The sequence below is a fragment of the Diabrotica virgifera genome, chromosome 5, assembly GCF_917563875.1.
Source record: "Diabrotica virgifera virgifera chromosome 5, PGI_DIABVI_V3a".
NCBI classification, from domain to species: Eukaryota; Metazoa; Arthropoda; class Insecta; order Coleoptera; family Chrysomelidae; genus Diabrotica; species Diabrotica virgifera.
Genome location: NC_065447.1, coordinates 12498149 through 12511738, shown reverse-complemented (window position 1 = coordinate 12511738; position 13590 = coordinate 12498149). Strand labels below are relative to the sequence as shown.

General features: G+C 33.6%; 1 protein-coding gene across 2 annotated transcripts in view; it reads left to right on the top strand.

The window, feature by feature from the left end:
* Positions 1–13590, top strand: part of LOC114333224 (uncharacterized) — a 63763-nt gene that overhangs the window by 29386 nt on the left and 20787 nt on the right. For both annotated transcript variants that reach the window (XM_028283179.2, XM_028283118.2), the window contains exon 8: positions 10179–10894. In XM_028283179.2, coding sequence (XP_028138980.1) covers positions 10179–10894 — 716 coding nt within the window. The remainder of the gene's footprint in view (positions 1–10178; positions 10895–13590) is intronic.

The following is a 13590-nucleotide window of genomic DNA, read 5'->3' as shown; positions in this document are numbered from 1 at the left end:
AAGTCAATAGAAAGAAAATACCACGATTAGTAAGTCAGTAACATATCGAGTTAGTACATATTTTAAATATATATGTATTATTAATATTATTTATAAATTAAAATAACATATGTACATATTAAGGTCAGAATTTGGTATTAGTTTTGAGAGTAAACTAAAGTAAGACCTAATACTTACGATGTCGGGATAGTATGGTGAGGTTTTTTCCTGGTTTCCCTCGTGATTTACTATGAAATCTCTAACGCGAGAATTTTACTGTTACCGTTGCATGTGGTTGTCTTTTTAAAGACAGATCGCATGCTATGATTTGTTTGTGACGGATATTCTTGAGTTGGGGTTGATTTCATGTAATAGAATGAACTATCTTTCAGTAAAGTCGTCTCAGGAACGCAACTCATAAATATTGGCAATATCATTTTAAAGTCTTCTACTTTAAAATGTATAATACATGCCTGAATTGCCGATATAAATGAGTCAGATTAAATAAATTATTAGAAGAATTTTTTACTAAGCAAAAACATTTTTGTTTATTTCATTATTATTTTTTGTATTTTGACGACGGCATCCAATTTGGACGTCGAAAGGTTAATAATATCATTTTTTAGTAAAATTTTGGCTTATTTCCCATTAAAAATAGTTAATAACAAATAACATAAAACACACACTGGACAAAGGACAAAACAGATTAAATGAATAGATGCAGCTACTACGCCATTAGCAAGTCGAAGATGGTTATTAGAGCTATTAATTTAATCTGTTTTGTTCTTTGTCCGGTATGTGTTTTATGTTATATGTTAATTTGCCAATTCTCTCTCCAAACAAATGTTATGAAATTTTCCAGGATACTTTCTTGATTTGACGAAATGCCCCTGATGATGATCTAGGAGCGGAAGTATACTTGGGCAAGATTTAATAAAGTAGGTGGTCGATATCTTCTTCTTCTTCTTGAAGTTCCATCTTCTATCGAAGGTTGGAAATCATCATGGCAATGCGGACCCTGTTGACTGCCGCTCTAAATATCTCTGCACTACTGCATTCGAACCATTTCCCTAAGTTCTTAAGCCAGGATGTTCTTCGTCTTCCAACATTTCGCTTTCCTCGGATTTTGCCTTGCATAATAAGTTGTAATAATGAGTATTTTTGACCTCTCATCACATGTCCCAAGTACTCAAGTTTTCGTCTTTTGATAGTTAGTATTATTTCCGGTTGATTTCCTATCCTTCTAGTTACTTCTACGTTCGATATTCTTTGAATCCATGATATTCGTAGGATTCTTCTGTAACACCAAAATTCAAAGGCGGCCAACTTATTCAAAAGGACTTGTTTCAACGTCCACGCTTCCAAGCCATAAAGAAGAGTAGAGAACACGTAACATCGAAGAATCCTTAGGCGTAGTTCTAACCTTATATCCCGACAACAAAGAAACTTTTTAAGCTTAATGAATGATGCACGTGCTATTTCAATACGTGTCTTAATTTCTTTGGTTTGGTCTACATTTGATGTTATCCATGTTCCTAAGTATTTGTAGTTATCCACACTCTCAATCACAGCATCTTCAATAGTTAATTGGATGTTTACGTGTGCTGATTTAGTTATGATCATGCATTAAGTTTTCTTTAAATTCATCTTCAGTCCGTACTCATGACAGCGTTCATTAAGGCGTTGCATTACGTTCTGTAAATCATTGTTGTTATCTGTTATTATTACTGTATCGTCTGCAAAACGTAAGTTGTTCAAAACTTCTCCATTGATAGATATACCTTCTATTGAATTTGAGAGCGCTTCTTGAAATACCGCTTCACTGTAGACATTGAAAAGTAGTGGAGACAGCACGCAACACTGACGGACTCCTCTCTGTATTTTAATATCTTGGGTGTCCTGGTTGTCAACTCTTACCTTGGCAGTTTGATTCTAATATATATTAGATATAATTTTCATGTCACGACTGTCAATATTTTTGCTTTTTAACATATCTACAAGCTTTTTATGTTGAACTTTATCAAATGCCTTTTCAAAGTCTGCAAAACATAAGTACATATCCTGATTCATGTCCATGCATCTCTGGGCCAGCACATTCAAGCCGAACAAAGCATCTCGTGTGCTCATACCATTTCTAAAGCCAAATTGTGTGTCACTGATTTCATATTCGAGAGTTTTAACAATTCTACTGTGTATTATTTTCAAAAATGTTTTAAGTGTGTGACTCATTAAAGATATTGTTCTGTGATATAGGTCGATATCTGCCTTTTACATATGTGCTTTGAAAACATGGAAATAAAAACTTAGAACAATAGGAATACCACTCACCAACATTACGACATAAACGCTCAACTTTGCAGACAATCAAGTAATAGTGGCCCAAGATTATGATGATTTAAACTACATGGCCCGAAAATTAATTGAAGAGTACCTACAAGTATGGGATCTAGAAGTGAATAACACGAAAACCGAATATTTGTGCATTGGAGGATAAGAAAAGATCTCTTATTAGACAACAGAATCGGATAAAGCACTGATATGACTACAATCTCGGAGCCGGACATTAGGGCGCGGCCACATAGGCGCGACCGTTTAGGCGCAGGGACATTTAGGCGCAGGGACATTTAGGCGCAGGGACATTTAGGCGCAAGGACATTTAGGCGCAAGGACATTTAGGCGCAGATACATTAGGAAAATTATTGAATAATAAAGTAGAATTAGTTCATTTCAAGCACAAGTTTATTATTATTCTATACAATAAAGGTCACAATCATATTCAACACAAACTATTCGTATAGGTATGTACATAGCAAGAGTAATCCGCACTTAGTAAAACCTAATTAATAATTAATAACAATCTATTGTAGCAATAATAATATTTAAAATAATGATAATAACAGTACTATTATGCGTTCATCTCGTAATTATGAGAGATGCCCCTAAGAAATTCAATAATGTTTCTATTTTCGTAGTCTCGTACAAGATTCTTTATTCTTACGTCGGCAAGAGTATATTTGGATCTTTTCGTTGGAGGTTCATTACCAGCAACCAGTTGCTCAAAAAACATGTCCCTACCTCGCTGTACTGTTTTTAAGCCATCAATCAATTTCCAAATACTAGGATGATTCATACTTAATTCTATTTGTAGTCGCCTATGTGCCGCCTCGGCATGATTATTTGTTCTGTCTGTGTCAGACAAAACACGATTGTGAACGGACCATAATTCTGGGCCAAAAATGGCAGGCCGCCTTCCATTCCCGCGGCGATTTGGACGTCCAACATAGGTATCTTCAAACCACTGCAGCAACGGTTCTAATTCTGGAGGCAATGAATGGGATAATTCCTCAATGGCGTTATCCAAATCATGTACTGGAATAAACGCTAACGACGTTATCATACGCGCGTGCAGAGCAAAATCAGCATCATTATTATAACGACCCATCAAACCACATTCGCCCAAATGTTTTCTTAAGTTTTTCGTAAGGTGGAACAAACAACCCAGCATCTGAGCATTTGGAAATGCATCTCGAAAGGCATTTATGGCTGCCAATTCAAAATCGCAAGAAATTTTATTTGGATTTAAATTTGGCCCTATGTTTTTGAGCAACTCTATCATTCTTCTATAAGTGACACCTTGTTTGTTTGGCAATAATGCATATGCTACAGGATGAACTCCACAGGACAAAGGAAACCACAGGAACTGAACAGGAAAAAAAAGGCGGTGCCGTTGAAAATGTGCCATCCACAAACCAATGCTGCGATGGTACCAATATCTGTAACAAAATAAACACTAATTGGTGTGGTACTTGACAAACTCGTGCCATATAATTAGCTCACGCATATACGAAGTATATATAGTGAGGTTTACGAGATAAGTCCACTTTTATCATTTTTAGCGCACTTACTCGTGTAATTTTTAAGTTTTTTTGAAATATCCTCTTAATTATTAAATATTTTAAAATAACTTAAGTAGAAAAAATCTGATGTGGTCCAACACATGAGCTCACGCATATTGAAAAAAAGGACAAAAGTGTACCTATCTCGTAAAAAATGTTAAACAAACAAAAGTTACTTCTCTTTATAACCTACATTTTTTATACTAAAGTTTTTTAAAAATATTTAATAATTACCAAGATATTTCAAAAAAACGGTAGAAATTTGACCATTCCAAAGCACACTTTACTCCTGTCATTTTTTCATTTTTTTTAAATATAAAGGTAATTTTTTAATTTTTAATTTACCTCCCGACAAAAGACAAAAGGATAGTCCCATTAAGAGACAAAACCTTAACAGTTTTTCAAAATATCTCACCTCATCGATATTCTTTGCTCGGCCAAATATTAAAATTCTGTCTGCGTCTGGACCGCTATCGGCTAGCAAAAAATTTTTTGCCGCTCCATTTGTTGAATAGGTTCTATATTCTTCGGGAATAATCAAGTTTTCTATCCGTAGAGGAACTGGAGGTGCGGCATTTATTAGATTCCTCTTTCTTCGTATCATTTTCTTCAACGATGTACTTTTAGGTAAAGCTGCTTGGGCGGCTTGCGACAAGTTAACTTCATTTAGACAAGTATTAATAATTTGAGATGTTTGTTCCATTGTTTCTTCAGCACGTATTCTCATTTTTGTACGCACAACATCAGCCTCAACCTTAGCCGCATTACTATCATGTGAATGTTGATGAATTTCCTTCACAATCACATTTTCCAATGTATGAATACGTTTTTTACAACCGTTGTTTTTTTGCTCACATCGCCAAAATTGTTTTGTTTCACATGCACTAAGTCTATCAAAAATATAACAATACCCATTGCTATGAAATTTCTTGTTTCCTTTCTGCGAAACTACTTCCATTTTTCACAAAACACCACAATAATCACAAAAAATATCACAAACAGCTATACTGTCAGAAAGCTAGCACACTAGTAACTAAATGAGAGCATGTTTACCTGTATTTATTATAGTATTTATATACCTGTAATAATCCTACGGCGGCCAATCACGATGCTAATTACCTGTAAGTACCATTGTAATCTACTGATGGGGGTTGTAAATATTTAAACTGTATAGTGCCTTCTAAGAAAAAAAAATATACAATGTTTATTGTGGGATTGTTTCTTTTAGAGGACAAAAGAAACTAAGTGGTTTTTTTTTTTCGGGGAAATATTATACTTGTATAATCCCTCTGGCCATAAAATGTCCCAAAAGTTTACACCTTTTCGGGCAGAGCCGGATTATATACAAATTTTGTTTACCTGCATACCTTATATTATTATATTTTAAGTAGGTATATTCATTCTACAAGTTCCACTTCTGAATACCCCTCTTAACTTAATGTATCTGCGCCCAAGTGTCCCTGCGCCTAAATGTCCCTGCGCCTAAATGTCCTTGCGCCTAAATGTCCCTGCGCCTAAATGTCCCTGCGCCTAAACGGCCGCGCCTAAACGGCCGCGCCTATGTGGCCGCGCCTTAATGTCCTGGACCGCTACAATCTCTAGGTATCAATATTTCGCTCGATGGAACGTTAGCCAAAGCCATACGAGATAGAAATAAGGCAGAAAGAAAGGACATTGCTAACGCTGAGACCAACGGAAATGGATGTTTGAGGAAGAGAGGCAGAAATATTACTACTCTACTCTACTAGAACAGAAAGGATTAGCAACTAATGCATTAGAGAAATATTATTGGGAATCATACGAACTTTCAAAAAAACAACTTAACTGGTTCAGGCATATACAAAGAATGGAGTAACAACGAATAGCAAAGGAAATACTAAAATGACAACTAGAAGGCAGAAGAGAAAAAGAGGTAGACCGAGATTAAGTTGGAAAGAAGGAGTAGACAAAGAGGTGAGAGAAAGAAAGATAGAAGAGGACTTATGGAAAGATCCAACGAAGTGGCGATTGGAAGTCGGAAAAATAAAATCGACATGTAGTAGTAGTGTTTGTAATTTCTTAAGTACAGTTTAATAATATTAATAATAATAATATTTATTCATCCTTTAAGACATACAATGTATAGGACATGTCATTAGTTTTACAAACAAACAAACAAACAATAAAATTAATACGTTTATAAATTTTATAAACATTTTAAGGTAGATAGAATTGACAACATTTAAGTAATATTTCTGTCCGAAACAAACTCTTCCACAGTATAATAACATTTGGTAAGCAATAAGCTTTTAATGGATTTCTTAAATAAATATTTATTCATTGTTCTATATTTTTTTGGTAAAACGTTAAACAATCTAATGCTCATATACTTTACTGACATTTCAAATTTACTCGATCTATGACCATGTACACTCAGCAAGTCGCCACCTCGCGTCGAATAATTGTGGAAACTAGAATTTCTGTCATACATATGAATATTTTCAACAGCATATAGTAACATTCTGAAGATATAAATACATGGAAAACTTAAAATATTATTCTTAATAAATATGGGCTTACAGCTCTCAAGAGGTCTAATTCCAAACATTTTTCGTATTATACGTTTTTGTGTTATAAATATTCTGTCACTGTTGACTGCATTCCCCCATAAAACTATGTTGTAACAAAGTCTACTATAAACAAGGCTATAGTATACATTTAACAGCGCAGAGATGGGCATAATATTTTTAATACGGGATAATGCATAGTACGACTTATTAAGGGACTTACTGAGCATGTCTATGTGAACTGACCATTTTAATTTTGAGTCGAGATGGATACCTAAAAATTTTGTATGATTTGAGGAATCCAGTAGTACATTGTTAAAACTTACGTGTAGTACAGGATTTACAGAATTTAAGTTATTAAAATATATTACTTTTGTTTTGTCTACATTTAAAATTAGGTTATTAGATCGACACCAGTCATTAAATCGAGCTAAAAAACTATTGCAAGTAGATGCCAATTTCTCATAAGTCTGTGCTGACACCACAAGAGAAGTATCATCTGCAAATAACGTCAGGTCCAAAACATCAAACTGGTTAGATGCATCGTTAATAAACAACAAAAAAATCAGGGGTCCTAATACAGAGCCCTGTGGAACTCCCAGATTAATAAAACGTTCCTCCGAAATAGCTTCATTGATTTTAACACAAATTATCCTATCTGATAGATAATTGATTAGCCAATCTAAAAATATGCCTCTAAAACCAATATTTTACAGTTTATTGCTAACAAAACGGCTATCAAGACAATCAAAGGCACGGGTTAGATCAAAAAAGAGACCTGCCACATATTCACCTACATCCAAAGATCTGTAGACCCTTTCACAAAATCTGCAGGCAGCAGACTGAGTGGATCTACCGGTACGGAAGCCATGTTGACAATCACTTACAATTTTAAATCTACCCAAAAACTCAGACATACGGTTATACACAATTCTCTCAAATACTTTGGAAAGTACACACAATAAGGAAATAGGTCTATAATTTGAAATGTCTTCCGGATCGTCTTTTTTGTAAATAGGAATAACGATTGCTTTTTTTAGAATACTTGGAAAGACTCCTTTACCTATTGATAAATTTATCAAATATGCAATGTGGTTTATTATATCAGATGACATAGCCTTTAATACTCTTATCGAGATAGAATCAAGTCCAGTGCTTTTTTTATTTTTTAAATTATTGATCACATTCATTACCTCATTACCAACAACAGGTCTAAAGAAAAAACTGTTTTTAAGAATAGTAGAGGATGTGCAACTATTAGATCGAGAATTCTCAAAATGATTCGACAGTTTCTCTTCGGTTACTGTAGCAAAATAATCACAAAAAACTTCAGACAACTGCTTAGAATCAGTACAACTTTCACCATCTATATTTAATGCTATGTTTTTTTGGATAGATTTCCTGCCAGTTTCCTTGTTAACAAGATTCCATACAGTTTTATTTTTATTACTTGAATTATTTATCAAATGATCATGGAATTTTAATTTAGATTTTTGTAACAGTTCTGCGTGGTCTTTCTTAATTGTGTTATAATTTGCAAGAGAATTGGCATCTTTTAGCTCTTTATTAAGCCAGTAAGCATTTTTTAAATGAACACTAGACTGCTTAACTTCCGGAGTAATCCATTTTTTATTGCAAGTCTGCTTACTGATATTATACCGTTTTACTGGACAGCAATAATCTAACACATATATTAAACTACTTATAAAATTTTCAAAGGATTTATCAACATTATCGGTTAAATAAATATCGTCAAAATCAGTTACAGATAGCACAGAAGAAATTTGTTTAAGGTTGTTGTCAGACAAGTCTCTAAAATATTTATAATTAGGCTGGTCATTGGATTTAGTACAGCTACTATTAATGTCTACTACAAATTCCAAACTAATTGCTCTATGATCACTTAAATGCGCTTCAAAAACATTAGAATTGCATTGAAGTATATTAGCTGTATTGGTTATAATATAATCAATCTTACTGATAGAAGTTTGGTTCAAACAATTTGTCGCTACCCTTGTGGGAACCATAGAGGTTATGCTAAGATTGTAGCTCATTAGAACATCGTTAAAAAGAATTTTAAATAAACTATTTTCTAAATAATCAATGTTTAAGTCACCACAAATAAAAATATCGTCAACATACCTATTACAGAGTTCAATCGTATAGGAAAACTGCTTCAAAAACAAATAAAAGTCTCCACTGGGAGGCCTGTAGATACTGATGACTGCAACTTTTCCTTCACAAAACATTATTTTTACCGCACTGTACTCATAATGCATCTCCACAGCTAACTGGCACATATTGATGATCTGATATTCATACCCACATTTCACATACAGAACCGATCCGCCATGCTCATGGATAGGTCGACAATAACTGGTTACAAGATCGTAACCCGGAGTTACCATTAGAGATATTTCATCCTGCTTACACCAGTGCTCCGCAATACTGACGACAATGGGATTTTCTTGGTCAAGCAGAATTTCCAACCTTTCAAGTTTGTTTCTAATGGACGCTGTATTTAACTGTATAATTTTAAAAATTGCCGTATGTTTTGTTTCATTGTCGATAGATACCTCTACTCGATTTGCTCTTTCTTTTTCCTCAATTGAAAAAAATTTCGTATACAGGCTTTGTTTGGCAAAATCAATGCATCCAACGCCTTATTGTAGTTTGCTTTCGAGATTTCCACTTTGAAAGAAGAATATATATCAGGACGACGAGATGGAAGAGCTGAGCAGCTGGCTTCTGGCAGGTTTTTTGATAAAAATGATTGAAGGTCTTCTACAGATGTTTGCGGTTTCAGATTAAATACGTGTAAAGCAACTGTTTGATCCACTCCTACATTAGAATTTCCAGAATAGTTACCCACTAATAGGTTTTTTTTGGGTGTTCTTTTTTTGTAAGTCACTTTCTGCCAATCCGTAGGAATGTTACTGCTTATTTGCATGTTGGCATCTCCAGTGTTTTCGGTTCGACTAGATGCAGGTATTATATTTTGCGCTCGGTTTATGGCTTCGCCGACATCTTTAGCGCTAATTGAATTGTTTTCCTTATATTTCTCCTGGCCTATTGTTGACTCTGGTGAATTGAAAACTTGTTTATTGGTATCAGCTTTGTGTTTAGATTTTTTAAATAAAGAATAGTCAGTTTTTTCCGGAACTTGTTTTGTTTCTAATTGTTTCAATGAGTCAATTTGTGTATTTAATAGGAATATTTTTTCCTTTAGTTCTGATATTAAGAGATCTTTTTGTTTGATAATATATTTAAAGATGTGTATATCTACCTTATTTTCTGTCGACGCAGCTAAGTTTTCGATGGCGTCGAAAAATTTGTCATCACAGTCGACGTTTGCTTTATCATCGGTTTTTTCACAACATTTAGTAAAAACTTTGTCAAAAATTTGTAACTCCAGTTTTTTGGCACAACTGGGATGATAACAGCTATCACATATTTATACACTTTACCGGTGAAACAACTTTAGATTTACATTTTCTGCAAACTATATTACTACTGATATCGCAGTGTTATTTGAACGTGCTTCTCCTGCCATGGCTACTGACTGACTGTTTATCAGCCTATAGCTAGATTAGTTGGATAAACATGCCACCTCAAGAACTTAAACCCTGTATGGACTTCTGTATGGCTTTTCCAGCTTTCCTAAAAAAACAAATAAGAACTATGACTCAATTACTTCATATCCTATTAATTTTTTTGTGAAAATATGTGTAAAAACAAAATTATTTTCTGTTTTCAGCCACCAATGTAAACTTGGGAGACCTCAAAGTCAAAATAGCAGAACGGAAGAAATTTTGGGATGACAAACGTGACGAAATTTTGGGAAATTCGTTAACATTTAAAGAAAACCTTAAGGACAAAATTAGAGAACTCAAATCAAACATGAGAATTAAAAGAGACATAAATATGGATCTTTTAGATAACTCGTCATCCTCTAAAAAGAAGAAGAATAAAGTAGCTAAACAAACAGAAGCAATAGAGGCAACAATACGGGAATCTGGCCAAACGAGTGCAGATATATTGGATGAACTTGCGGATGTTGACGTAGGAGAGAAGGAAGAGAAGGAACATAAAACGGAAGTTTTTGCTGAATTAGCGGATTCTGAAGATTTAGAAGAAATGGAGCTCTTTGATCATGATACTGATCATAGTAGTAATGCTCCAAATCGTAGGAAATTCAAACTCTTCGACAACAAAAAGCATAAAACAGATCACTTCGCGATCGAGCATCCAACGATTGATATTGTAGATCCGACTAGGCGAAGACAAAAAAAGAAAAAATCGAAAGCCGATGATAAATTACAGTTTTTGACGACTTCAGAAGAGTTTACTGATATCGAAGAGGATGTGCCCTGTATTCATGAATACTTTGGAACTGGGTTCACGTCTGAAAAGGAAGGAAAGAAGAAAGGGAAGAAACAAATAGATGATTTTTATGGACGACTTAGAAAAAAGGTTTGTACTGTTTATTTGTAATTTTGACAAGCGAAAGTTGTACTTTTCATAAAATTAAAATAATATTAAAAATAGAACATTATAGTATTTACAGGACTCGAAGCTTTTCACCTCGCAATTTTTACAGAATTGATCGATTTGCTTGAAAATTTGAGAGTAAGTAGTGAATAGTCTAAAGATCAAAATCTATATGATGCCGAAGGGCGCTTTTACCTTGGGGGTGGTTGCCACCCCATCTCGGGGATGGAAATTTTTTATTATATTTTGACCGCAAAAGTTGATAAAAACGTTCATTCTAAGCAAAAAATGTTCTATACATTTTTTTGATAAAATCAACAGTATTTGATTTATTCGCTGTCGAAAGTGTTAGTTTTATATCGAAAAAATCAATGCTTTTCGTATATAATATCACAAGAGAGAAAATTTTGCCGGCAATATTTTCGACTGGTATGAAAGTTTGTTGCCTGGCAATTTTTGCGAATTAAATTTTGACTTAAATTCACGAGACGTCAGTCGAGTGATTTTGTCAAAATTTCATAAGCGAAAATTACCAAAAGGCAAAGAACTTGAATGAAACCAGGAGAAAATTTTGCCGGTAAATAATTTTCTCTCGAATGATATTCGACAAGACTATTTCACGAGACAATTAATGCACCATATCAACGAAATATAATTTTTATTTATTTGTTATTACCAGACACTTTCGTGACGGATCTGTCATAATTTTGTCGCTGAGAAATCACGTCGCTAAGTAGTTTGTCAGTAGGAAACAATGCGTTGCTATGCCGTTTTATCAGTTAAAAACAGTCTAGTGAAATAGTCGATATTATACTCATTTACGATTCACTCAATTTTTGCCGTAGAAAAGATTTTTTCGAACTAAGTTCTTGGAAATTAAATAACCTACAATTTCATATTTAAACATTTTTTCGTATCTCTGATGCTAATCTTTCTATTCTGAAGAAAGCATTTTCTACCAAACTACAAAAATTCGTTATTTGTTTTTAACTCCAGTTTTTTAAAAACTAATCATTCTAGGCCAGTCAATTAGAGTCAGTCACTTCCAGAATCTATTAATAATACACAAATGAACAATAATAAATAAGGCTAATGCCTAAAAAACCGCTAATTTACATTATTATGCTTCCAATTAAATTTCTCCTTTTTTTTTTCAAAAAAAATATATTGATTCTTTAACAGTAGCATTTTCATTTTTCGTCTTAGAAAGTTTGGTAAAAAAGAATTTTGTAGATTTTTATAAGGTCTATAAGGCTGTTCATATTAAATCCTTTTAAAGTTATCAGTCACAAAAAGAGGTGACTTTGAAAGAGTTGGTAAAGGTGGTTTTTGCATGTTATTACAAGTTTTAATTGTCAACAGCTCACTCAATTTTCCCGTAGAAAAATTTTTTGCAAACCGTCTTCTTGGGAATTAAATAAGCTACAATTTCATGTTTAAATATTTTTTCGTATCTCTGATGCTAATTTTTTTATTCTGAAGAAAAGGGCATTTTTTACCAAACTACAAAAATTCGTTATTTGCATTTAACTCCATTTTTTAAAAAACTAATCATTCTAATCCAGTCAAACTTATAGAACCTATTAATCATACACAAATAAAGAAGTCCAAATAAGGTCAATGACTAATTTATTAGGGTGGTGATTAGGAGGTTGTGTCCGATCACTTCTTCGCTGAAAAAAATAGGGACTGACATTCATTTCATTAAAAGTCACTTAATTATTGAGCTAGTGATTTTTTTTATTTCGGGAGATAGATATTTTTAAATACTTTAAATTAGTTTAAACAAGTTATCCTCGAAAAATGCATAGTTTTCCTATGCAAAAGTTGTGGGACAAAAAACAAAATTTCTTTCTTTTGGGTTTCCTTGTGCTTTTTCTTTTGAATATATTTTTGTAAAACAAAGTATCTTTGATTTTAAAAAGTTATATTTAGATAGGAAATTTAACCAGGAACAATTTTTATGTAGACGTGTTTGTACCAACAGTGCATAGGACTCACCCTAATGTAACCTGTGCCCAGGGACTAATTCACCCATTTCTCAAAAACGCACCCCTTTAAATGGTAGCACTCCGCGGTTTTTTCATATATAGAGATTCATTGACCATATGAAATAATAAAACCCTGTTAACGTTGTAGTTCCTTTCTATAGTACATAATCAATAGCCTACTACTTATTCTCAAATTTTCAAGCAAATCGATCCATTCTGTAAAAATTGCGAAGTTTTGTCCTATTTTAAGCTTCATTACATGGACTATTATTGGGACCAAGTTTTTTGGTAACATCTTCGTGGTTTCTAAAATCTACAAACCAACGAATACTGGAGTAAGGAAAGCTGAGGGAGATCTAAAAGCTGCATCTCACTTCTCGCCATTCAGTGCGGTAACATTCCAACAAAATTGCTCCCGCATACTCAGTTAGGAGTAAAACTAATACAAATAAATAATCATTTCGTTGTAAAACGAAACAAGAGCCGTCTTATATTTCGGTTCGTTCAGAGAGCGAGATAAGTACCCTAACCGGATTCAAAACTTATTAGGTTATCATTAGAGGTGCCTATATATTCTGGGCTAATTAGCAAAATTCATGGAAAAGTTATTTACCAGCAATTTTATTGCTGGAGTCGAATTATAAGATCCTATATATTAATAATATAGGTATGCAAAGTCCGCAGATA